We start from the raw sequence: 22,531 nt of genomic DNA on the forward strand, positions 1-22,531 counted from the left end.
TACTTGATACGTCAAGTGCTCGATTTCGGGGCACCAAATCAAGCAGTGAGGCGAAGAGAATGATGCAGAGTACTGAGCCGCTGATAGAGTTGCATCAAAATACATGGCGCGTTCAGCTTTCTGAAGCCTGAGGCAGGGAGATATCAGGGACCAAAGCTAAATTCGCGATACATGCATGCAGAACTCTGCTCAGGTAAAGAACACTGGGAAAGTATTCAAAGCCCCAAGTCTTTCCGCTCGTTCAATAGCCGACCTTCCATGCCGCCCTCGATCATCAGGACCTGACCAGTGATGTGCCCCGAGAGGGTCGGCGAGGAGATGACGACGACCTGGCCCGCCACATCATGCGGGGTGGCTACTTTCTTCAGCGGGGACCTGTACATCGCGTAGTGAAGTCAGTGGCACCGCCCTTCCGGAGGCTCTAAGTGTATAGCCGCTTGTGTGCAAGGAACATACGTTGCCAACGCCCGATATACAACGTTCGGGTCCTTTAAAGACTCCTCGGCCATAGGCGTCTTGACCCATCCTGTGGCAACCGGCGTTCATTAAAATCACGACACAGATGCACGCAAGCTCACTAAAGCGTACCTGGCGCAATAGCGTTGACCCGTCCCTTCGGGGCAATCTTCACGATCTCATTCTTCAATGTGAGGCACAGTCCGTACATCATCGCTGTGCAACGAGGCGGAGCCCTTGTCAGCTTATCGCCCGAGTTGCTTGCGAATGCGCACACTCACCGCTCTTCGTAGCAGAATAGTCGGCATGACCCAGCTCGCCATACTTGCCTGCCGTGCTCCCGATCAGCACGATCGCTGCCTTCTCCTTCTTGCCCTCTTCGGCCTGCTCCAGCCCGCGCAGGTACTCGCGCGCGACAAGGAAGGACGACGTGAGGTTCGTGCTGATCGTCGACTCCCACTGCGCAAGCGACATCTGCGCAACTGGCACCTCGCGCGTCTCGTAGTACGCGTGGTTGACCACCACGACCTGCACGGGGCCAAACCCGCTCTGCGCGTCCGCGGCAACGGCGAAGAGGCGCTGCGTGTCGTCTTCGCGGGACAGGTCCGCCTGCAGCGGGCGCAGACGCGTCGAGCCGTGCTCGGTGAGCAGCGGCTCAAGCGGCGCGGACTTGGTGTTGTAGTGCGCAGTCACGCGCGCGCCGACCTCTGTGTTTCGGGTGCGTCAGCCGTGTCCAACGGGAGGCAGGGAAGGTACAGGGATGTCGCGGGCACATGGTGGCCATGTGAAACAGGCCCTGCGTGGGATTGGAGGTACTGACGTAGGAAGCTGCGCACAGTGGCGAGTCCGATACCGCCGCTCGCCCCTATAATCCCCACAGAGATGTCAGAACGATTTACACAGTGCTGAGCTGAAACTTCGAAATGTACCTGTAACCAAAACATGGACGTCTTGCAAACCGAAATCCATGCTGTTAGCTGCTGATCGGTCAAGCCTCACACGAAGTGGTCGCGGGCGTCGAGGATGAAGGCGAAGTGCTTCCAACATCGATAAAGCTCTCAGCTTACGTGGTGTGCACCGAAAGTGACTCACACCGGCACGGAACCCGAGAGATACCATTTGAAGTCGACGATATATAGTGTATCGCTTTGAGAAGTTACAGCCTAGAACCCAACGCGAGACGGTGAGTGCGCGCACGACGTTGTACAAACTAAAGAACCAAACCTCATATATACAAGAAAGCGTGGCTCGAGAGTATCTGCTGGTTTGCGTTCCTGATGGGTAAAATACATTGCGTGCACACCACGGGAAGAGCACATTGCAAGCGGGAATGCGTATGGACAGTCATGGACCATAAATAGTGGGGAGGTATCACAGTGCGATGTAGATGCGGAGGTGCAATACGTATGACGATATAATTGTACGTGACGCCGAGGCATGGTGACCAGCGGAGGGCTCTCCAAGCGGGGGCAGAACGCGTGCGACGTCGTAAGTCGTGAATCGTGAGGGTCGTGAAACACGTCTTCATGGCGGAGAGCAAGACAAGAGGAGGGTCCGGGTGATGAGATGCGAGGAGATGCTGATGATACAACGATCCGAGCGGAGGAACTAGCGATGAACAGTGCGACGACATGGAATACTTGGTTGTGGGGTATCGAGTCCATTGTTGCGGAATGGGATGGGTCGCCGCAGTAGGCCGTACGGGGGCGCGAACGCGAAGCGCTGGCAAGATCGTCATTCCCGGCGGCAAGTTTCAGAAGACGTCGAACAAGACAGCCGGGGATGATACTTCCGAGGAGGACCAGGAAGCGAACGCCGAATGGCGGAAGAACGGGACAGGACGCGTGGACGTCCGTGGTTTCAGGGAGCTGAAGATATAAGAGCACGCTGGACAGCGCTCTTCCCTCGCTCGCGCCTGGCAGTCAGCGCGACTCAACATCGGCGTCTATGACGGCCGTCCATCTCACCTCTGCATCTTATCTCAAGTCAAGCATATCTGGACATCGCATACACTCGCATCCTCTTCCCATAACATCCCTAGGGCGTGGAAGCCCAAGTTTCTTCCGCTGGCGACGAGTGAGAGGCTTCTCCACCGGAGGATCAGGAGGGGGAGGTGTCGCTGATGGTGAGGAGGACAGCGACGACAGCGAGCTGACCGACTCCGCCGATGATCCGGAAGCGGACAGGTCTGGCGTATCCATATCGTCGGTATACATGGTTAAGTCCTTGCCAGCGAGAGCGGACGTGTTTGTCGACTCCGTGTTCAAGGTGGAAGGCGTGCGAGAGGAGCTCTTCGCACGCTTGGCTGCGCTTTGCGAGCTCTCTGAAGTGGCTTGCGATGATGCGGAAGATTCGTCGAACGTTCGTTTCGGTGAGCGATATGAATGTGGCTCTAACGACGGGATAGCAGGGAACGCAGATGCCTGCGACGACGGCGCAGAGGTGGGCGGTGGAGAGGGGGAAGTGGAGATAGGTAACGGGATTTGCGAAGGTGTGGATGGTAGCGCGTCTTCATCCGTTATAGATAAGACAGGCGCATCTACCTTCTTCGGTTCCCGTGCCTTGGTAGGCTTTGCTTTGACCTTCGATACAGGCTTCCTCTTCGACGGCGGAGGAGAAGACGGCTCCCCGTCCGGTGCAGGCATCTCGGACACGTTCGGCAGGCCTGTGTGCGGCCCTCGAAGGTTCCTGATTGACGAAAAATGTTCCCAATCATGATAGCTGGATCTCGATCAGATTCCATGCGTATGAGAGATCGACTAGAGTAGACGTACGCAACGTAGACAGTGCCTTGAGATGTCGTGAGCTCTCCAGCATCCCATACGTGCTTATCCGATGCGGAACGGAGTCGCTCTCGTCTTTGCCGACGTTTCTCGCGGCTGTCTAGGGCCGTATCATCCGCCGACGGAGACGTCTCTGCCTCCGCAGGCTCGTCCGCGAAGTCGCCCCCAGCATCCCACTCGATGACGTACACGAGACCAGGTTGAATGACCTTGACATTCCGCTTCGTCATGTGCGCAAAAGCGGAGAGTTCGAGGTGGCCGCCGTATGTCGCTATGTGTCTTGTCAAAATGCTGTGCTGCGGCAGACGGTTCAAGTGACATACCTGGTTGGCGCATACAGGATAGATGATGTTCGAGCCCTCGCTCGTCCTCGACGAAGGGGGCATAGCGTTCTTTGTGCGCTTCGATCCAGTCGCATATGTCCTGTCTTAGCTTAGGGTGGGAAGAGGGCGTGCCGTATAGCTGGTCGGAAAGCGCCCTGAACAGGCAGTTCCCGTCGCCGATCGTGTGTGCGGCATACAGCCCGAGCTGGCGGAGCTGCGCATCCAGCATCTGGCTGTTCTCCTCGGGGTTGGTAGAGATGGGCTTAAGCGCAAGATGTGATTCAACATGGGGCGCGCTACGATAACGGTCAGGCTGCTCACCTTGCCCCTGCTCCTCGTCGTGCGGGACCGCACTGGCAGATGACGCTATGCGATCAGTCATCGTAGGACGACAGCCCACACGATAAACTCACTCTGCGGGGCCTGGCGAGCATGCTTTCGCTTTGGGGGACCCATAGGTGAGAATGTGGTTCGTGTTCGTTGTCGTCGACGATGGGGTCGAGGTGGTTGAAAACCAACCGGCAAAGTGGTGTTCCGGGGTCTCGACTCCAAGGGACTTCTGACACCGGTAAAGGTGGCTTAGACTTTGATGGGTCACGGTGGATCTTCGTTTCCAACGACTCCGAGAAGTGTTCGTTGGGTACTGCACGAGTCGCAATGTGGTGGAAGGCGATGTAGGAAACGATGAGCTGCAGGAGGTTCAGCTCAAGAGAGTATTGAGAGGACTTGACAGAAAGATCTGTCTGAATCCGAGGGCAGCATTTCCGAGCGGAGCTGCATCCGTCGCTGATCGTTTTGAGCGCCGACTCTGCCCGAGCTGTCAGCTTCCGAGATCGAGCGGCCCGGTCGCCGGCCTTGCGCCGTGAGGCGTGGTCTGGCGTGGTCCGTGGGGCAGAAGCTGGCAGAACTAGTGGCAATGGCGGGGCGCAGTGGCAGCGCAGCCTGTCGTCGTCGCCGTCGACGTCGATCACCACGTTCGCGACATCGTGCTGCACGACGAGCACAAGCTTGTGAGTTTCTCTGACAGTGAACTCGTTCTTTTGCTGACGGGGCTGATAATATTAATCGACCAGTCATCTGCCTCCGTTCTCACGTCGGTGTGTCCAGCCTGCGGATCGCACTCCTGTGGCTGCGTGGGGACATTCCTCCCAGGCCCCTCCATCGAGACGTCGACGACGCCGTACACCCCTCTGTCTTGCCCCGCAGCTGCTTCTGAACTCAGACGGCCACCTTGCTATTGATCCCTGCGCAATCCGCAGCATCGCGGACCTAACTCGACGGTAGAAACACAGATCTTTCCGTCGCTATCGGTCACAAGTATCGTCGCCTGGCGTCCCAAATACCCGCCCGCTCGCTGTATTTCTAGCACCCAACCATGGTGATCCTTGACGAGAAGACAGTCACGATGTATCCCCCTCCCCCGCCCTACGCTCTGCCGGACCCTGTCAGCCCACCACCGTTCCCCTCGCATAACCGACCTCCTCCGACACTGGTTACACTGCCCCCACACCTCTTGTTACGAATCGTCTACGAGACGTTCCCCCCAGGAACGTTGAAGAACCAACGGAAGGTGCTTTACTGGCTTACAATGAGCCTACGGCTCGTTAATCGGGCATTATACGTTGGTGAGTTCAATCATATCGTCGCACTCGGACAAGAGAGCCTCGCGGAAGACTACACCCTTCCCTTCGCCCCCATATCCTGTATCGACGCTCTCCTGTACGTATCACGTAGTAGAAGAGGCGAAATCAGAGATATGTGCTCCCTCCCATCCGCGTCTGAGAGTTCCGTATGACGGCACTGAGTCTGTGTACACCCGATGCTGACACCTTGTGCAGCATGTATGCACGTCCTCCGCTCCACGTACCTCCCCGCCTACGCCTCGCTCATCCGCCCGCCGTATACCTCCGACCCCTTCCCGCTATCGCTGCCGGACAGCCCCTTCGCCGCATACGCTTCTTCATCCTCCCCACTCTCGTCACCGCTTCTCCCACTGCAGTCGATGCAGCGGGAAACGCGCGTGCTCGATCTCTACATCGCCCTCAAGGTGCGCGAGGACGTTTGGGCAGACGAATCCGAGCTTCACCTCGAGCGCGAGGAGAGCTTTAAGGACCTCTTCGACCTCATGCAGCCGCGGGCGCGCCTGGAAGATCTCGTCCGTGCCTATGGTCGACGAGACGGCGTCGTCTCGGTCCTGTCGTCATCCGGCACCACCCCCCTCGTCTCGTCGCCATGTCCCCCGAAGAAGTGCGCGAGCGGCGTGGGCAGCTCGGCCGGCAAATCGAGGGTCGTGACCCGCACGACGAATCAGGCGCTGCCGTTCCATGCGCTGTCGGTGTCGTATTCTCCGAGGGCAGTGGGGATCGTGCTCTTGACGAAGGAGCGCAAGAAGACGATCGTGCAGGTGCCGCGCACGAGGGAGGAGACGCTGGAAGACTCCGCGAGGAAGCTGGTGAGGGAGCTCCGGGGATGGATAGCTGCGAACCCCAACCATGGCATCCGTTGATCCTTGTTGTAGTGCTTTTGCTTGCTCGAGCTCTGTATCAATACACCTACTGTACGTACTGCCCACGGACACTGTCCGTGATCTGGAATTTTGTATCCTTTGTATATTCTTACTTAACATGTACTCTTGCGATCTTCGTTCTCAGGCCTCTGTCACCCTCAATATCTCGCATACACATGTGCTATTCACAAGAAATACATGTACATAAACTACAGCGCCCTAAGGAGGCAGGTATGAAGGACATTGCAGTAAGGAAGGTAACCAGTGGCCATATCAGTCAGCACCCAAACGCATAAGCAGCCCGAAGACATGCGAACATAACGGCAGTAGACTGTGCGTCAGCGTATGTACCAGAGAGCGCCAGCTCGCGTATCGCGTATGCCATGTACCGTGTACCGTGGTCCAAAGGGGATACGAACCCGACCGGCGCACCCACCCTCTAAGCGGAGACGTCTATAGAAGCAGCGGCGGCGACCGCGCGCAAATACTTCATACCCAGGACCCGTGGATGAGCGCATCCCACGCACTCTTCGACTGCAGCGTGCCGATGAAGTTCGTGCGCCCGCCGGGCGTCGAGCTCCCGGACACGCCGCCGGCGACTGGTAGCCTCGCGTTCACCGCGTCTGGTGCGCGCGGGTGGGCGTCGTCCAGGCCGTGCACGGCTGAGGACTCGACGGCGGGATGCGCCGGCTGGTGGTGGGCGTGCGACATGGGGGTGCCCGTGGGCGTGGAAAGAGGGGACCCGTGGGAGCTGGATGAGGATAGAGACGCTGCGAGGGGGATGGCGGAGTGAGGGCAATGCAGCGCGGGGCTGGCGGTGCCCGACGTGGTCGAGGATCGGGCTGGGAGCGGACGTTTCTGCGTGCGGCGTTAAGGCTCGCTCTCCGAGCGCGTATGACAAAGGGAGCCCGGTGCAGCATGAAGGGGGAGGGTGGCGAGAGTTCAAGTCAAAGACGCTGCTGTACTCACTGGAGAGAGGATGGAGCCAAGCGCGAGCCTGAGGCTGTGGACGTGAGCCTCGTCGCGGTGGTCGTCATGAGCCGGCTGCGCAGAGGTATATGAGCACATCCGATCCATTACGGGTGTAAAGGGAACGACCGACCATGATGATCGTACGTCTAGGTCTAGTTCAAGGGTGTGCAGTGCCGAACAACAGATCTAGTCTGAGGCGAGAGACCTGGGGCCGGGAGTGCAGCGGCCGTCGAGAGGGGCTGTGGTGGTTGGAAGCAAGACAGGTGGGGGCAAAACGGCGGCATCCTGTTTATATCAGCGAGCCCCACGCCTGTGCTGCAAACGCAGTCAGCTGGGATGGGCCAGGTCGCGTCAACAAGTGCAGACAAGCGGGCAGAATGGCCACGGGACGGCCCATCTCTGGGGAAATGCGGGGTAATCGATCGTTTCTCACGCCCCTATGGTGAGCCGGCGCCGTCGGTCAGGGACGCTTGTACGCTCTCATACAGTCCTGGTTCCGAGAAAACCCGACCTGCTTGTCAGCTAAGACACAGGAGATGCGACGATCCACTCACGAGTCCAATGCGCAGATCTCCATGTTACACACGAGCGCCCAGCACCAAGCGGAAGTCATAGTTGCCAAGTTCCCGTGTGAGGTGCAACGACTCGTCTGCGCAGGCAATATGCTTTTGGTTCACTCAAGGTGAGGCGTCAGCATAGGCTGCTCGCGTAATGTAAACGGTTACCCATGCGTAGACCGATCTGATGAGGTGTACGCTCTCATTCGTGGTTATCTCTACGTAAGAACACTAAAGAAGGCGCAATATTGTCGCAGGGCGGAAGTCGAAGGGTAAGGCAACGAGATAAGGATGTCAATACAATGCACGGACCTTCTTTTCATATATATCGATACATGTCGCACAATTTCGTCTCTTTCTTTCACAAACCACCTCGGCTCCCGACCTCATACATTCAGCTCTGCCTTGCCCGCCTTGCCGAGCGCAGCCTGGAACTCGTTGTCGGCAAGCGCAGGGCGTACCCACTCCGCAAGGAACTTGTCGACCTGCTGCGGCGCACGTCCAATGAAGCTCTTGGGCTCGAGCAACGCCTCGAGCTGGCCCTTGATCGGGTCGAAGTACGGGTCCGCGCGAACACGTTCAATAAGGTCGTTCTCCAGCCCAAGATGCTTGACCTGGTGGCCCGCTTCGTGCGACAGGACCTGAGGGTAGATTGGATATCAGCAGGTTCTCCTCCGTTAAGGAGTCGAAAAGGACGCACTCGGATCTTCTCGTGCGCCTCTTGGCGATCCCCGCCGCTCTTCACGATGGCCATGATGATGTTCTCCGTGGCCATGAAGGGCAGCTCCTGCGAGATGCGGCGCGCGATGACCTTCGGGTACACGACCAGGCCCTCGGACACATTCTGCAGCGTCGTGAGCACGATGTCCGCGGTGAGAAACGCCTCGGGAAGCGTGATGCGCCTGTTGGCGCTGTCGTCGAGCGTGCGCTCGAACCACTGCACACTTGCGGTGCCGAGGGCGTTCTGCTGGATCGTCATGAGGTGCCGCGCGAGACTGCAGATCCGCTCGGAGCGCATCGGGTTCCGCTTGTATGCCATCGCGGAGGACCCGATCTGCGTCGACTCGAAGGGCTCCTCAACTTCCTAAGCCCGGCATATTATGTTAGAGTGCCCAGCTGTTCACTGACCCGGATGCGTACCTTCAGGTTAGCGAGGAGACGCAAGTCGGTGGCGAGCTTGTGCGCTGTCGCACCGAAACTGGCCAGGGGCGCGAGGACGTCGACGTCGATTTTCCGGGAGTATGTCTGGGAGGAGACCGGATACGCATAGCCAAACCCAGACAGCTCGGTGACACGGCGGTCAAGCTCTTCGACCTGGCATCGCACGGTAAAAAATGCCAACACCAGTCGTGCATGTGCTGAACACGCACCTTGTCATGGTCACCGTCAAACAGAGTGAGGAAGCTAGCTTGCGTGCCCGTCGTGCCCTTGACACCACGGAAGCCGAGATCGTCTCTTGCGCGCTTGATGTTGCGCAGATCCCAGAGCAGTTCCTATTTCCCCGCGCGGTCGGCTCAGGGCGCATACATCGACCAAACAAGAGGTCCTCGTACCTGAATCCAGAGTGTGGCACGCTTCCCGACGGTGGTCAATTGGGCGGGCTGGAAGTGCGTGAACCCGAGCGTAGGGAGATCGCGGTATTGCTCCGCGAACGTCGCAAAGCGGTCGATCACGGTTGCGAGTTTTGCAAGGAGGAGCGTGAGTGCTTCGCGGATGAAGATGAGGTCCGCGTTGCTATAGGCAGAATGAGAGTCTAATCAAGAGGTGAAGAAGCGTTTCGCTCACTCGGTCACATAGCAGGATGTCGCTCCCAGGTGAATGATGCCCGCGGCGGCAGGCGCGACTTGCCCAAAAGTATGGACGTGCGCCATCACATCATGACGCCTCTTCTTCTCCTCGACGGCCGCGATCTCAAACTGTTCCGGGTCCAAATGCTACTTGGACTGTTAGCATCCGCCGCGCGCAGTCAAGCCGGTGCAGAAATATGCGTACAAGGTTCGCCTTCATCTGCTCGACGGCCTCATCAGAGATGGGGAGCCCGAGTTCCTTCTCCGCGACGGCGAGGTTCAGCCACAACTTCCGCCAGGTGAAAAAGCGGTTCTATGCAGATGACTGAGTTTTTTGATAGTACAAGTGAATCCGACGAGGCATACTGCCGGGGAGAACAGGTGGGCCATTTCCTTGCTTGCATACCGGCTACAGCGCTGTCAGAAAGAAGTCTGGGGTTGCGTGCGAGAAAATATACCTTGAAAGTGGCGTCTGATATGTGTCGAAAGCCTCCATTTTATCGTGCGGATGGTAGAAGTGGTTTGAGCAACCGGGGGAGTGAGTGAGTGAGTGAGCGAGTGAGTGAACGCTGAGTGAGTTGGTGCATCTCGCTGGAGATCTCGAAATGATCCAGCCGATCTTCAAATGAGTCACATCACAGATCAGCAATCCAAAAGAGGAAAGCAGGATTGTCACATGTACAGCATCTTCAAAGAGCTGCGCAATTCGGTGGGATCGCCTTCTTGTCTGAACATCTTCCATATGTGCTTATGGCCTTAAATCTTCCGGAAGACCTCTCCAACGGGTACAGTCTCCGGTTAAATCTATTTACGTCTCTCTAATGAGCAAACTCAACAGTACCATCGAAATGCCCTGTCGGTGGATTTCGAATATGGGACTCGTGCATGTGAGCCCAGTTGCTCGCAAAAGTCAAGTCTGAACCACTATCAAGATGCTCAAATCGCACGTCTGACTGCGCTAGTGACCTCTCAGAAGTTAGGATACTTTTGAACCCTCAGGCTACTTAGCCATAGCATGCAGCTGTGCATGTTTGCATCGCGACTTGTGCGCCTGAAATTTATCCAAGTGGTATAAAAACATACTGGCTATTTAGCGAGAAGTTCAACGCCTTGGTGATCGGCCGTAGGAGCCCTTGCCACAGGTGCATACTTAGACCATGAATGTCACGGCGGTCGGTAGATTGTGACATGTTACGTCACAATCGCCGCGCAGGATTAGGGCCGGTCGGAGATGGATCGGGCGCCACCCTGGTTGACTTCGAACCACAACTTCAACACGCATACGAGCATCCCGCTCTTTCCGCCTCTCATCCTCGAGCCATGGTATGTCTCATATACTTCTATTCTGTCGTGGGACTAACGTCTGGAGTAGTCTGTCCCTCCTGCCGTCCTGCGCCGTCTCATGCGCGAGCTTGCTGAGCTCCGAACCAATCCCCCTGAGGGAATACGCGTCGTTACGAACGAAGACAACATGTTGGACGTGACAGGCATCATCGAGGGCCCAGGTGCGCATCCTCAGTTTTCATTCCCTTCATACCTGGGCTTACAACGCGTTTGATGCAGAGGGCACGCCGTATGCGGGAGGATACTTTAGGGTTAGGTTCCAATTCACGGAGGAGTTCCCCGCCGCGCCACCGAAATGTGCGTATGTCTACCGGTTGTTCACGCCCCGTATACTCATAGCGGTCCTTCATAGGTTGGTTCTCCACCAAGATCTTTCATCCGAATGTCTCGACATCAGGCGAGATTTGTGTGAACACGCTCAAGAAAGACTGGAAGTCGGCTTATGGAATAGGCCACATCCTTCTCACGGTGAAGTGCTTGCTCATCTACCCCAATCCCGAGTCCGCGTTGGATGAGGAGGCTGGAAAACTGCTGCTCGAGGACTACAACACGTATTGTGAGCGCGCACGGCTCATCACGAGCGTGCACGCGAAACCAAAGGTATGTTGACATGAAATATACGTCCTCACCACTACTTACACCAAGCAGGTGCGGCCGGCGGAATTCAACACACCATCGGCGTCAGAAGCTACCGCTACGCCGGCGGCTTCGACGTCGAAAGTTCTGCCAACCGCAACCACAACAATATCCTCGAAAGCCACATCTCCGCCACCATCCACCCCGTCACAGCCCCTTCATCCATCAACGCCCAACACCTATCCGTCCACGACGCCGTCGCCGAATCTATCCGCTGAGAAGAAGACAGCAACGAAGGAGCGCCTACCTTCGCCATCACCTCTTGGAACAGCAGATTCCAACATCGCGGTCAATGTACCCACAGATGCTACGGCGACAAACAAGGCGGTCAAGCGAGCGGCGGTAACCACTGGGGCGGGTGGTGAGAAGCGGAAGAAGGCCCTGAAGCGACTGTGAGATCCTGTTACCGGTCGGGGTATATGCGCGCCGCGAACCTCCCATGGATTGCATTGAGGCCCTATGTTCTTGCGCTCATGGGCGCACCTGCGATAGGTGTATGTATCTGTAGGGCACTTGGACATTATTAGCTAGGCTTGGATGTGTCTAGGTATCTGTTGTTATGATTACATGCTGTTGCTGTCCACATCAATCCTTGCCTATGCTCTCCGCTAATCTACCTCCCCGACTTCCTTCCATACTCACCTCCTTCAATGTTCGCGCCCTTCACTCATCATATGTATGTATGTGGTAGGGCCGGTGTCTGCTTTTCTTTTTACCGCGGCGGCCAGACGGCCCGCTGAGATCATATGATGTCATTGTTAGGTGAGTGCGCACGTCGCAATCGTCTGCATGCACTCTCACTCTCACACTCATCTTCTACAGCTTCACACCTTCTCAGATCCTTTACGAACCCAGATTCCTACTCTGTGATAGCGACAAGTGCGTGAGGATGTTCTCAGGACGACGGTTTCTCGAGCGACTCACAGGTCAATGGCAGTGGTCGCTCAAACAATTGTGATAGTCGGCGGTGGCATTATCGGCTGCACAACAGCTTACTACCTCGCCTCGCACCCCAAATTCGACGGATCTTCTACCACCATTACTCTCATCGAGGCATCAAAGAATGGCGTGGCGCAGGGCGCCTCTGGAAAAGCCGGCGGGCTCGTGGCGAAGTGGGCGTATCCGAAGGAGCTCGTGAACGTCTCATTCCCAGAACATGTCCGCCTTGCGGAGGAGCATAACGGCACCGAGCGCTGGGGCTGGCGTTTTGTAAACTGTGGCAGCTGGGAAGGCCGCGGTGAGTTGTCTGGTGAGTCTGGGAGCGGGGTCGGGGCGGGCGGAAAGCGGAAGAGCCTGGAGAAGACGCTCGGGCTCGACCCCGACGAGGCGAAGAAGCAACGAGCAGCGACCGGACTACCGGACGACCTCAACTGGGTGGAGCCTGCGTTGACAGAAGCATACTCGCCCATGGCGCCGAAGGGGGCGACCGCCCAGGTGCACCCGTACCTCTTCACGACGAGCATGCTCGAACTCGCACAGGCACACGGCGTTGCGCTCGTGCAGGGCAGGGTCACCGCCGTCAACGTCAGCGACAGCGGGAGCACGCGGCGCGCAACCGGGGTCACCTACACCGCACCTGGTACGGACGACCCGCAGATCCTCCCCGCGACACACGTCATTCTCGCCGCGGGCGCATGGTCGCCCAAGATCGTCCCCGCGTTGCCCATCATCGGGACGCGCGCGCACAGCATCACCATCCGCCCGACGCCCGGTACGCGCATCGCGCCCTATGTGCTCTTCACCGAGATCGCCCTGCCGGGGGCAGGCGTGCGCGTCAGTCCGGAGATCTACGCGCGGCCGACGGACGAGGTGTATTGCTGCGGACCGGGCGACGACTCTGCGGTGCCGGACACGGTGGACGACGTCGTCGTCGACGCAGAAGCTTGCGACAGCATTCGGGAGCACGTCGCGAGTATATCCCGGGAGCTGCGCGAGGGCGAGGTGGAGCGCCGCCAGGCGTGCTTTCTTCCGGTCGTGAGCACCGGCGGAGGGCCGATTGTGGGCGAGGCGAAGGAGATTGCGGAGGGCCTGGTCGTCGCTACCGGACATACGTGCTGGGTAAGTGAGCTCCTAGCCAGATGCATGGAGACGCTAAATCGTTGCGCATGGTAGGGAATCTGCAATGCTCCAGGGACGGCGAAGGCCATCGCGGAGCTCGTGTTTGACGGGAAGATCAAGTGCGCAAACTTGAACAAGCTGAAGCCGTCGCAATTCTTGTAAGCGTAGAGGTTACTCGCGTGCGCTTTTTCCCTCGCGCCTTTTCTCCGAGGGCTCGAGCCCCTGTGGAAAAAACTCAGGAGCAGGACACGTCCAACGACGACGACGACCCGAAGTTGTATCGATAGATTGTGCCTTGTATTCATATATCTCCTTATAGATGTCTCACACTCTGAGTGATCAGTGCTTTCAGTATACGTATTACGCATACACTCTGAAGAACTTTGCTGGATGTGCTTCGCCTAGATCTAGAGGCAAGCGATAGTACTAGTAGACGTATGACCAACAGCGTTATGCAAAGCGGCATATCATACTCCGCAAGACGTCTACATCATCCTGACAGGTGAGTTCCCAGAAGCTCCAACTCGACATCCCAATATATGCAACTAACATCTCTACGTACTTCACAGGGACAAGCGGCGGTATCGGACTCGCCACCGCGCGCAGCTTCCTACGTCAGTACTTCCGGTCCCCCGCAGTGCCTGTTTCACCATGCCACCGTGCGCCCGCGGGCGCGCCGCTCTGCACCCTTGCGCCTTCCCTGTCACCCCTCCGACATCGCACACGGCTGATGCACACGAAACACATAGGTCGGCGCGCGCGGGGCGGGAGTAGCTGCGCGGACTGCGGCAGGCCTAGGGGGGATGTGCGGACCCAGAGGCGACTTGGGCGCCGGCACGCCGAGCAGGAGAACGCTGCTTCGTTGCATGCACCGGCTGTGCCTCTGTGAAGAACAAGATCGCGAAGATTGGCCCGGAGGGACGGTTCGAGGTTATTGCGCGCCAGGTACGTTTTCGTTCACGGTTAGTCTGCGAGCATGTCGTAAGTTTAATGAACGCCGGCTGTTGCAGGTTGGGTTGAGACGCCCATCGCGGCCGAGGAATCGTTGAGTGGTTGAAGGGACTGGATGTTGTGAATCCGGCGCTGACAACGTACGTCCTCTGTGTGCTGGCTGTTTGATGCCTTCAATATACACTTCCCAAATATGTTACAGCGAATCTTCGCCCGAGGGATCTTGACAGGACTCGGAGTCAATGGAGCGAATCCTTGAGCCTCACCGCTTCGCTACGTTCCTCACCCTACCAGTGCCTGCCAGTGCCTGCCGCAAGGCTCTCCGTCCTTGTCCACTGAATTCAGAGACTGCAAACGTTTGAGCTGGCAAATTAGCCCGTAAACTTTGAAGCGATTGTTCTGCAGTAATTCTAAGCTTGCAAAGCAGCTCGCACCAGCCTCCGTTATCGAGTGTATATGAAACTTATTTTGGTGGTACTATGACAGTCTTTCGAAGATGTATATGGGTTTTTGTAGTATGTCGAATCCGTGCACTTTCTAGAGTCCCCGGCTCCCCGATAGCCTGTAAGTACGGCTCGATGCCGAGGTATGCCGACGGGGGCCGGAAGCAAATTGGAGGTAGACTAATCGGGACGGTGTTGAGCGTAACTAGCGCGCCACGTGGACGAGCCGCCGCGACGAGCTCGCTGTTTCGGGCATCGACCAACACCCGTTTCACAACGACGAGCAGCGTGCTCTGAGTCCGCGGTCGTCCGGAAGACCCTCACCGTTCCCCGTGCCCCCATCAGTCCCCGCTTGCTTAGTCAGAACAGGACACACGTTCTTGCTTCTCGCCGGGACCTGCCATTCTTTGTTCTGCTACCACCCCGAGCCCTGCGCTGTCGGCCACAGCGAACTCTTGTTCTCATCCGCCCACCACCACTCTCCTTGTCGACGTCGTCGTCCCTGAAGCTCTGCCGACGGGCGCAACATCACGCTATCACGTTGTCGCGTCGCTTAGCCCGTATGTTTGTGTCAGCGTCTTCTTTTCCTCATCTTTTCTCACATCGTGCGTTCAGCCTGGTTCACTTTCTCCGGATCACCCACTCCCCCCAGCCATGGATCCGTTCTCCAGCCTGCAAGTTCCCGATGGCTCCCAGCCTGGTCCCTCGCGCCAGCATGGTGCGAGGCCTGTCTCTGTGCAGCCGACCAGTTCGAATGCTGCCAACTCGCAGTCGGCGTCGCGCAAACGTGCTTCGCATACTGTCGTGACCTCCCAGCCCCAACAGGAGGAGCAGCCTGGCTACCGTGACATCTACTCTCACCCTGCTGCTATGGAGTACGCAGCAGCCCACCCGAGGCGGACTATCCCCAAGTTCGGACCATACCTCCTCCTACAGACCTTGGGCGAAGGGGAGTTCGGCAAGGTCAAACTCGGGCTTCACATGCAATGGGGCGAAGAGGTCGCCGTGAAGCTTATTCGACGAGGCAACATCGACTCCAGCGTGCGCATGTCGAAGGTGGAACGAGAGATCGAGGTCTTGCGGGTGCGTGTTTCATGAGCTGTGATCATATCCCGAGGACGCGCATAAACGTGCGGACGCTAGACCCTCAAACATCCCAACATCGTCCGACTCTACGACGTTATCGAAACGGACAAGTACATTGGTATCATCCTCGAGTACGCGTCGGGCGGCGAGTTGTTCGACCACATCCTCGCCCATCGCTATTTGCGGGAGAAGGATGCTTGCAAGTTGTTCTCCCAACTCATCTCCGGCGTCTGGTACATCCACCAAAAGAAAATCGTTCATCGGGACCTCAAGCTCGAGAACCTGCTCCTGGACCGTAACCGGAATGTCATCATCACGGACTTCGGCTTTGCCAACCGCTTTGAACACCGGTCAGACGATCTCATGCAGACCAGCTGTGGGTCTCCCTGCTATGCTGCACCTGAGCTCGTCATTTCCGACGGCCTGTACGTCGGCTCTGCGGTCGACATCTGGTCTTGCGGCGTCATCTTGTATGCGATGCTGGCGGGTTACCTCCCATTTGACGACGACCCCGCTAACCCGGACGGTGACAACATCAACCTGCTGTACAAGTATATCGTCAACACACCCCTGTCTTTCCCCGACTACATCTCCAAGGAAGCGCGAGACCTGCTCTCAATCATGCTCGTTCCCGATCCTGCGCGTCGTGCAGATCTCCCCACTATCATGGCCCATGAATGGCTTGCCCCCTGTGCCCATGTCTTCCAGAAGACCGTCGCGGAGGTCGAGCGAACTGCTATCGAGCAACACCACCAGAAACGGCTTGCGTACCAGAAGCAGATGAAGCAAGCAGCTGCGACGGACGCTTCAGCTTCGAAGATAGCACGCAGTCAAAGTGCCAGGACCGACGCATATGCCCCCTCTACGTCGCCTTCTGGCTCGCGGAGCCATCGCGAACAGCGGTATGCGCAGCAGGCTCAGCCCGAGTTCCTGTACGAGACCTCTGCACCTTCCAGCGCTGGCCGTCGTGGCGTTAACTCTGCGATCGTTCTCCCAACCTCCTCCCCTCTTGGTCTCGACGACGACCCTTTCGCTCCCTCGCCGTCTCAGGAAGTCCCTTCTATTTCTCTCCCCTCGGGCATGGCTCCTATGGACGTCTCCAACGGCATCCACGAGGACAGGATGCAAGTCGACAGCGATGCACCCAGGTCCACCGCTCCTCCTCCTACCTCTTATGCACCTGTCAAAACGACGTCCCCAGAGTCGAAGCGGAAGGCACCCAATCGCCATACTATTCAGGTCGAGTACGGAGAGTCGGATGCACAGCCAGAGCCTCAGCGCGAGCGGACCCGTATCAACGTCAACGGGTCCTCTCCTTCGCAGGAGCGCACGGCGAGGAAGCAGTCTTCAGACATCGAGCGCCGGTCGTCGCAGAAGCCCCTTCCGGGCACGCCTTCGTCGAGTTCACGGCAGCGACAGGAGATCACGCCTCCGAAGTCTGCTTCGTCTCCTGTCGTCCCTGTCTCCCCCGAGCACGCGCCAGTTGTATCTATCGAGGTCACTGGTCCTCCCGGAACCCCCCTCGCACCGTCGGACGAGAAGCTGGCGCACTACCAGAACGGCAGTAACGGATCGACGGGTTCGGGATCATCGAAGCAGAGCCGCCACAAGAAGGGGCTGTCCATCGACAAGATCGGTCTATCAAAGATGTTCACCTCCGGATCGAATGCGGAGCAGTCCAACGGCACAGTCGGACGAACGCCCTCGCAGAGCCAGAAGTCGGTTGGGCGGTCCTCTTCCAGAGACGTGCCGCCTTCCTCGATGAAGGACATCGGGCGCCGGCCGTCGAGCGTGCAGGTCCCGTCGTCAGCAGCCAGCGCTGCAGACACTAGCACGGATGCAACGCTACTCAGCCCAAGCGGCACCGTGAACGGCAAGAAGTCGAGGCGCAACACCCTCACCGTGATGGTCGCACCCATCCGCAGCTCGATAAAGGCACGGTCGAAGAAGGGCGCCGAGACGCCGATGAAGGAGAAGCCGGACGTTGCGCTCGAGAAGTCGCGCACCCCCGACGAACGCGATGCGCCCGCGGTGCCGCCGAAGACGCCGCAGGCGCTGCGCTCCGGACAGGACGAGGCCGCCGGGTACTCTACAGCCTCCTGGAAGAGCCAGCGCGTGCCGATCCCGGCGTCGACGGTCAAGGCGAGCAAGGTCATGCAGTGGTTCCGCTCGAAGAGCAAGGGCCGCGCCGAGCTCTCCGAGGAGGAGACCGAGAAGGTTGTGCCGCCGCCTGCGGATACCGAGCGTTCCGCTCAGCGACCGACGACGGCCGCGCCGTACGCTATCAACACGTCGGCCGCGCAAAACCTCACCACGCCCGGGTCAGACAAGCTGCACTCCCCGCTCCCGCTTACGGCGACGCCGTCGGACGCGTCGTTCGCGCCGCACAGCCTCACAGAATTCATGCGCAAGCAGTTCACGCCCGCCCGCGCCAACTTGCGTGTTCACCACGGTGCGGTGGACCAAACGACGATCACGACGGGCTCGCCGCCGGAGGTCATGAAGCACGTCAAGCTAGTGCTGGAAGGCATGGGCATCGACATCGACATCGAACACGAATACAAGTATAGGTGCATCCGGCCGAAGAAGAAGCGCGCTGGTCTCGGGTTGCGCGATGGCTCTGGCAGCCTGGCAGCGTTCACTATGGTCGGCTCAGCAGCTTCGGGAGGGGTATGTATTGTTGTTGCCGCGGAATAACTTGATGCTGATACCCAATGATTGCAGGTCGACAAGCGCGGCTTGCCTCTTCCTTCGCAGTCCAACACTTCTTTCAGTGCCTCCACTGGCGGAATGCTAAGAGGCCTGCTGATGCGCCGCCAGTCGTCCCAAGTCTCGACTGGTACGCTCCACCAGGTCTCGCCGTCCCTCGAGTCCGAGGCCGCTTCCGATACCGTTCTCGTCGGCGCGGCCCCTGCGGGCTCAGGCGAGGTGCCTTCGCCCATCTCTTTGGAGACGATCTACGGCGACACAGTACAAGATGCCGGCGACGAAGTGCGCTTCTCGGTGGAGCTGACGCGGCTGGACCGTTTGGACGACACGTACAGTCTGGATATCAGGAGATTGAAGGGTAACCTGCGGAGCTACAAGTTCCTGTACGATAACCTTAGACAGTGAGTACCTTCTTGGCGTGAGATGCGTGGGGACACTAACGTTTTTGCAGACGTGCCGACCTCCAGCGGTGAGCAACACCGTGCACAAGTATACCTCCCGGCCTCGCATCGGCATGACTCTCGCGTTCGCAGCATCGTACATACATGTGTCATACCATCGCTCCCGCACTGTCCATACGGCTCAGGCTCGTGTCCCCTTACGCTTAGTTTCCGCCTAATTCTCTCCCACCTCACTCCCCACACCCCCATCTCCCCTGACTTCCCGCTCCGGCCCTTGTTCTCTCTTCTCTTTCTCCTGGTAACCATATTGGTCTTGGCCTTCCCGTCCGCGCTTCCTCTTCGCTCCCCCTCCGTTATCGTGCCCGGTTCTCCTCTGGACGCCGCTCGAGAGATCGTCTGTCTGTCCCGTTTTTTCTTACTTAGTCACTTGCCGCTTCCCGAGTATATGATATCCCAGGTTTCGGAGGATCCGCAATCATGTCATAGCTACAGCATCCGTACCCCGTTCTGCGCACTCATAAGTAATCCGCAAAATACATATACCATTGGCTTCCTCGACCCGACAGACGTGGCTCCGACTTCCAAGCATGGCCCAGATCAGCAGCGGGTGTGCTGATGTTTGGGGGTAGAGGCGCGCGCCTCTGGTGGCGGCTGGGGACGATGACGGCGACCGTGTTGGCATGAGTGTTGACCATCACGACGTCGCCCAGCCTCGACGCAACGGCAGTGCCTCTCCCCCGCTGCACGGCCTTGCGGATATAGTTCGTTGCTGCGCAGCATCTGAAATGCTTTCTCGGTGACATAACTTTCCAGGCGTGCTTTGTTCTTGTGTCTATACCTCCAGACCGCCGCGGCGCCACTGTGGCCCACAACATCTTAATCCTGACCACATCAATCCTGTAACAGCCAGGAGAACGTTCTATCAGTCATGATTCTTCACCCAACGGACGGGAATAGCGATGCACATGCAGGTAACGCGCGCATCTCTTGCGTGGTTGCTTTGCGAGGACCGTGGCTAATTCACATTTTTGGCCATGCTGCAGATACCAGAGATGCGCGCATGTTCAGCCCACGCTGGTACATCGACAAGCTAGAATTCAAAGATACAGGCTTCGTGACAGCGAGTTGAACTTACTCTTATTTCCAAACTTTGTACTGACAAACCACCCGACAGGACCTAGGCTTGACGGACAGCAGCCGCGAGGTGGTCCATGCGGGCCCGCTCTTCCGGCAGACCGAGAATAGCCCGCTGAAGCGCGCCATGAGCAGCTGGAAGCAGCTCTGGGTCGTCCTTTTCGACAACTACCGTAAGTCGTCGGCGGCACGGCGCATGGCCATCGCACGCGTGCTGACGGAAGTTCGCAGTCGTGATGGCGAAGCAGAAAGGCCACGGCGCCGACGCGCGCTACGTCGTATGGAAACCCGTACGTGCATTCTCCGCGCAATGATGCACGCGCTGACCTGCCCTGTAGCCAGTGCGTCTGGAGCTCCTCGCGCTCGAGAGCCTCTCGATCCGCCCCGTGCAGCGCAGCAACACGCTCAGCCGCATGATGCGCCCCGGGCGGAGCGACTCCTCCGCATCCGGGCGCATCTCGCCCGACCCCGCGCTCGCCTGGGACACGCACCCCGGGAGCGCGGACACGTACTATCCGCTTTCGATACAGGCGCACGGGAAGCACGGGGCATCGTATACCCTGTACACGCGTACTGTTGAGGAGCGCAGTGAGTGGCGGCGGAAGATGCGCGAGGCAATCGAGGCGCGCAAGGCGGTGAGGGAGGCGGGGAGTATCTTCCGGCTGGAGACGATCACGGCGGACACGGCGTCGAGCCAGGAGGTCCCGGCGCAGCAGGCGGGGTTGGTGACCGGCCGGGTGTTTTGCACACTTCCGTTTGGTAGGCGTGGTCCTTTGCGAATTTGAGGGCGTGTACTGAACTGTATTGACAGGGTTGGCCGACGGCCGTCGTTTCATTGCCATAGGAAGCGAGGATGGCGTGTGGATAGGCATGCCGAACCGACCGCAATGTATGACCGATGCATTCCTAATTTTGGTGAACGTGTGCTGAATGTTTCCTCTCCTGCGTAGCAATACGACGAGTGATGTCCCTGAAGATGGTCACCCAAATCGCGTTTATCGCCGAGTATGGTTTTCTGATATTTCTAGCTGACAAGGTGGGCGGATTAGCTCAAGCACATTAGCTTTTAACCCCCTCCCGCCAATCTGTGACAGGTGCTTCATGCGGCCGATATTGAAAGTGTGGTGCCGAGCAACACCAAGCAGGGAGAGCAGCCAGCAGCATTCGGGTTGCAGAGACTAAGTAATCCCCATACGCCCATCCACTTCTTCAGCGTTGGGTGCTGGGCAGGGCGAACTCTTATCATTTCCAAGAAGAGGAAGGGTGTAAGTACACGCTTCAGAGATGTCGGCTGATTGTTAACCAGACTGTTTGCTATAGCTAGACAGCGTTTTCCGTATTTTGGAGGTAACTCGCTCCAAGGAGCCATGGGCAGCGCAGGAACCGCCAAAGATCGTAGTCTACAAGGTACGCTACGATACGGCTAGTGTGATCCTCAATATGTTGATTAGGCTGTGTAGGACTTTTTCTTGCCCTCAGACGCGCACGACATTCTGTTCCTCAAGACCAAAGTTTGTGTCTTATGTGCAAAAGGCTTCGAGATCATGGATCTGGAGGAGTATGTGTCTTTGCAGCGTCGGTGTCCTTGTCCTAATTCTGCATACATCAGCTTCTCGAGTGCCACTATCCCATTGGATGAAGACCTGCGCGGGCTGGGCAAGCGGCCGGGCACATGCAAGCCCATCGCAATGTTCCGCATACGAAACGACGAGTTTCTCCTATGCTACGAAGGTAAAGCCGGTGTCCCTACATTCATTCAGGCCAACTGAAACGCACCCCCTCGCCGAGAATTCGGCCTATATGTGGACAAACGTGGCACTCCCTCCCGTTCTCCCCCAGTGATCGAATGGGAAGGAGTAGCCGTGCAAGCAGCATGGCACGCGCCGTATGTGCTGTTGTTCAACCCGACTTTCGTCGAAGTACGCCACGTCGAGTCGGGACGTTTGGCCCAGCTCGTATCTGGTCAGGATATCCGGTGTGTTTGGGACGGCCGGGGCCTCCTCCCTACAAGACTCGCCCAGCAACTGGGAGACGACTTCGAAGACCCCCGAACGCCCCGGATACACGCGGTCATGGATGACTCCGAGATGTCATCCTTCGCGACGCCATGCCCTATCCAAGGCATACCGTCTCATCAAAGACCGCAACACGTAGTTGAGCTAGTACCGACGGAACGTCTAGTGGTCCCCGGGACGCGGTATTCTCCATCCTTGCTCAGCGTCGCGGATACTCTTCCGGTGTACGCTCCCTAACATTTGTTCTGGTTTTTTTTTTTCACATGTGTACGGACGACGACTATACTACTATGTAACTTATTCTTGTCGCTTTTCATGGCATTCATGTTGTTTTTCCAAGCTGCACGTCTGACTTTTGGCCGGAACAGGA

The 22,531-nt window shown here is 57.8% G+C and overlaps 10 protein-coding genes across 10 annotated transcripts; 6 read left to right on the top strand and 4 right to left on the bottom strand.

Moving 5' to 3' along the window:
- Positions 1-146: 146 nt before the first annotated feature.
- On the bottom strand, positions 147-1,478 carry TRAVEDRAFT_59703 (NAD-P-binding protein). Its single transcript, XM_008042504.1, has 6 exons — positions 1,386-1,478; positions 1,277-1,321; positions 738-1,163; positions 589-672; positions 457-526; positions 147-375 (listed from the first exon to the last, which is right to left on the bottom strand). The coding sequence occupies exons 1-6, from the start codon at positions 1,423-1,425 to the stop codon at positions 216-218; spliced, it is 825 nt and encodes a 274-aa protein (XP_008040695.1). The 5' UTR covers positions 1,426-1,478; the 3' UTR covers positions 147-215.
- Positions 1,479-1,820: 342 nt separating this feature from the next.
- Positions 1,821-4,724, bottom strand: TRAVEDRAFT_59704 (cysteine proteinase; the record flags this gene model as incomplete). Its single annotated transcript, XM_008042505.1, has 7 exons — positions 1,821-2,139; positions 2,492-3,177; positions 3,231-3,510; positions 3,563-3,824; positions 3,884-3,915; positions 3,976-3,997; positions 4,704-4,724. Coding segments are annotated over 7 exons (1,620 nt in total), but the record flags the coding sequence as incomplete, so codon positions are not given.
- Positions 4,725-4,967: 243 nt separating this feature from the next.
- TRAVEDRAFT_38602 (uncharacterized protein) lies at positions 4,968-6,068 on the top strand (the record flags this gene model as incomplete). Its single annotated transcript, XM_008041943.1, has 2 exons — positions 4,968-5,187; positions 5,401-6,068. 2 exons carry the CDS (start codon positions 4,968-4,970, stop codon positions 6,066-6,068), a joined length of 888 nt encoding a protein of 295 aa, XP_008040134.1.
- A 489-nt stretch (positions 6,069-6,557) lies between these two features.
- On the bottom strand, positions 6,558-7,103 carry TRAVEDRAFT_107263 (uncharacterized protein; the record flags this gene model as incomplete). The annotated part of the gene is made up of 2 exons (XM_008042506.2): positions 6,558-6,926; positions 7,038-7,103. Coding segments are annotated over 2 exons (435 nt in total), but the record flags the coding sequence as incomplete, so codon positions are not given.
- Positions 7,104-7,800: 697 nt separating this feature from the next.
- TRAVEDRAFT_170800 (adenylosuccinate lyase) lies at positions 7,801-9,919 on the bottom strand. The gene is made up of 9 exons (XM_008042507.1): positions 9,843-9,919; positions 9,751-9,793; positions 9,590-9,697; positions 9,383-9,531; positions 9,151-9,331; positions 8,968-9,090; positions 8,738-8,911; positions 8,298-8,681; positions 7,801-8,238 (listed from the first exon to the last, which is right to left on the bottom strand). Exons 1-9 carry the CDS (start codon positions 9,878-9,880, stop codon positions 7,984-7,986), a joined length of 1,455 nt encoding a protein of 484 aa, XP_008040698.1. The 5' UTR covers positions 9,881-9,919; the 3' UTR covers positions 7,801-7,983.
- Positions 9,920-10,674: 755 nt separating this feature from the next.
- Positions 10,675-11,994, top strand: TRAVEDRAFT_170804 (uncharacterized protein). Its single transcript, XM_008042508.1, has 5 exons — positions 10,675-10,707; positions 10,757-10,889; positions 10,948-11,025; positions 11,081-11,328; positions 11,377-11,994. The coding sequence occupies exons 1-5, from the start codon at positions 10,705-10,707 to the stop codon at positions 11,758-11,760; spliced, it is 846 nt and encodes a 281-aa protein (XP_008040699.1). The 5' UTR covers positions 10,675-10,704; the 3' UTR covers positions 11,761-11,994.
- A 236-nt stretch (positions 11,995-12,230) lies between these two features.
- Positions 12,231-13,744, top strand: TRAVEDRAFT_170807 (FAD dependent oxidoreductase). Its single transcript, XM_008042509.1, has 3 exons — positions 12,231-12,243; positions 12,302-13,422; positions 13,477-13,744. Coding segments are annotated over exons 1-3 (1,230 nt in total). The 5' UTR covers positions 12,231-12,242; the 3' UTR covers positions 13,585-13,744.
- Positions 13,745-15,317: 1,573 nt separating this feature from the next.
- On the top strand, positions 15,318-19,491 carry TRAVEDRAFT_30203 (Pkinase-domain-containing protein). The gene is made up of 5 exons (XM_008041908.1): positions 15,318-15,376; positions 15,432-15,899; positions 15,960-18,572; positions 18,627-19,012; positions 19,063-19,491. Exons 2-5 carry the CDS (start codon positions 15,471-15,473, stop codon positions 19,082-19,084), a joined length of 3,450 nt encoding a protein of 1,149 aa, XP_008040099.1. The 5' UTR covers positions 15,318-15,376; positions 15,432-15,470; the 3' UTR covers positions 19,085-19,491.
- Positions 19,492-20,189: 698 nt separating this feature from the next.
- On the top strand, positions 20,190-21,915 carry TRAVEDRAFT_128104 (uncharacterized protein; the record flags this gene model as incomplete). The annotated part of the gene is made up of 9 exons (XM_008042510.1): positions 20,190-20,319; positions 20,378-20,436; positions 20,485-20,905; positions 20,958-21,035; positions 21,097-21,182; positions 21,241-21,411; positions 21,467-21,553; positions 21,607-21,704; positions 21,756-21,915. Coding segments are annotated over 9 exons (1,290 nt in total), but the record flags the coding sequence as incomplete, so codon positions are not given.
- A 57-nt stretch (positions 21,916-21,972) lies between these two features.
- Positions 21,973-22,224, top strand: TRAVEDRAFT_86666 (uncharacterized protein; the record flags this gene model as incomplete). The annotated part of the gene is made up of 1 exon (XM_008042511.1): positions 21,973-22,224. A coding segment is annotated over one exon (252 nt), but the record flags the coding sequence as incomplete, so codon positions are not given.
- Positions 22,225-22,531: the final 307 nt, after the last annotated feature.

Source organism: Trametes versicolor (genome assembly GCF_000271585.1).
Source record: "Trametes versicolor FP-101664 SS1 unplaced genomic scaffold TRAVEscaffold_8, whole genome shotgun sequence".
NCBI lineage: Eukaryota > Fungi > Basidiomycota > Agaricomycetes > Polyporales > Polyporaceae > Trametes > Trametes versicolor.

What these genes read in the sequence shown, in the direction of transcription:
- TRAVEDRAFT_59703 (XM_008042504.1), bottom strand. Translation starts at nt 1,425, where the DNA reads ATGGATTTCGGTTTGCAAGACGTCCATGTTTTGGTTACAG. An exon ending in CGTCCATGTTTTGGTTACAG is followed by an intron (nt 1,322 to 1,385) that starts GTACATTTCGAA and finishes TGGGGATTATAG; the next exon opens with GGGCGAGCGGCGGTATCGGA. An exon ending in CACTGTGCGCAGCTTCCTAC is followed by an intron (nt 1,164 to 1,276) that starts GTCAGTACCTCC and finishes CCCGAAACACAG; the next exon opens with AGGTCGGCGCGCGCGTGACT.
- TRAVEDRAFT_170800 (XM_008042507.1), bottom strand. Translation starts at nt 9,880, where the DNA reads ATGGAGGCTTTCGACACATATCAGACGCCACTTTCAAG. An exon ending in CCCACCTGTTCTCCCCGGCA is followed by an intron (nt 9,698 to 9,750) that starts GTATGCCTCGTC and finishes TCATCTGCATAG; the next exon opens with AACCGCTTTTTCACCTGGCG. An exon ending in GTGCCACACTCTGGATTCAG is followed by an intron (nt 9,091 to 9,150) that starts GTACGAGGACCT and finishes GCGGGGAAATAG; the next exon opens with GAACTGCTCTGGGATCTGCG.
- TRAVEDRAFT_170804 (XM_008042508.1), top strand. An exon ending in AGGCATCATCGAGGGCCCAG is followed by an intron (nt 10,890 to 10,947) that starts GTGCGCATCCTC and finishes CGTTTGATGCAG; the next exon opens with AGGGCACGCCGTATGCGGGA. An exon ending in CCCCGCCGCGCCACCGAAAT is followed by an intron (nt 11,026 to 11,080) that starts GTGCGTATGTCT and finishes GGTCCTTCATAG; the next exon opens with GTTGGTTCTCCACCAAGATC.
- TRAVEDRAFT_170807 (XM_008042509.1), top strand. An exon ending in CTACCGGACATACGTGCTGG is followed by an intron (nt 13,423 to 13,476) that starts GTAAGTGAGCTC and finishes TGCGCATGGTAG; the next exon opens with GGAATCTGCAATGCTCCAGG.
- TRAVEDRAFT_30203 (XM_008041908.1), top strand. Translation starts at nt 15,471, where the DNA reads ATGGATCCGTTCTCCAGCCTGCAAGTTCCCGATGGCTCCCAGCCTGGT. An exon ending in GCTCAGCAGCTTCGGGAGGG is followed by an intron (nt 18,573 to 18,626) that starts GTATGTATTGTT and finishes CAATGATTGCAG; the next exon opens with GTCGACAAGCGCGGCTTGCC. An exon ending in CTGTACGATAACCTTAGACA is followed by an intron (nt 19,013 to 19,062) that starts GTGAGTACCTTC and finishes ACGTTTTTGCAG; the next exon opens with ACGTGCCGACCTCCAGCGGT.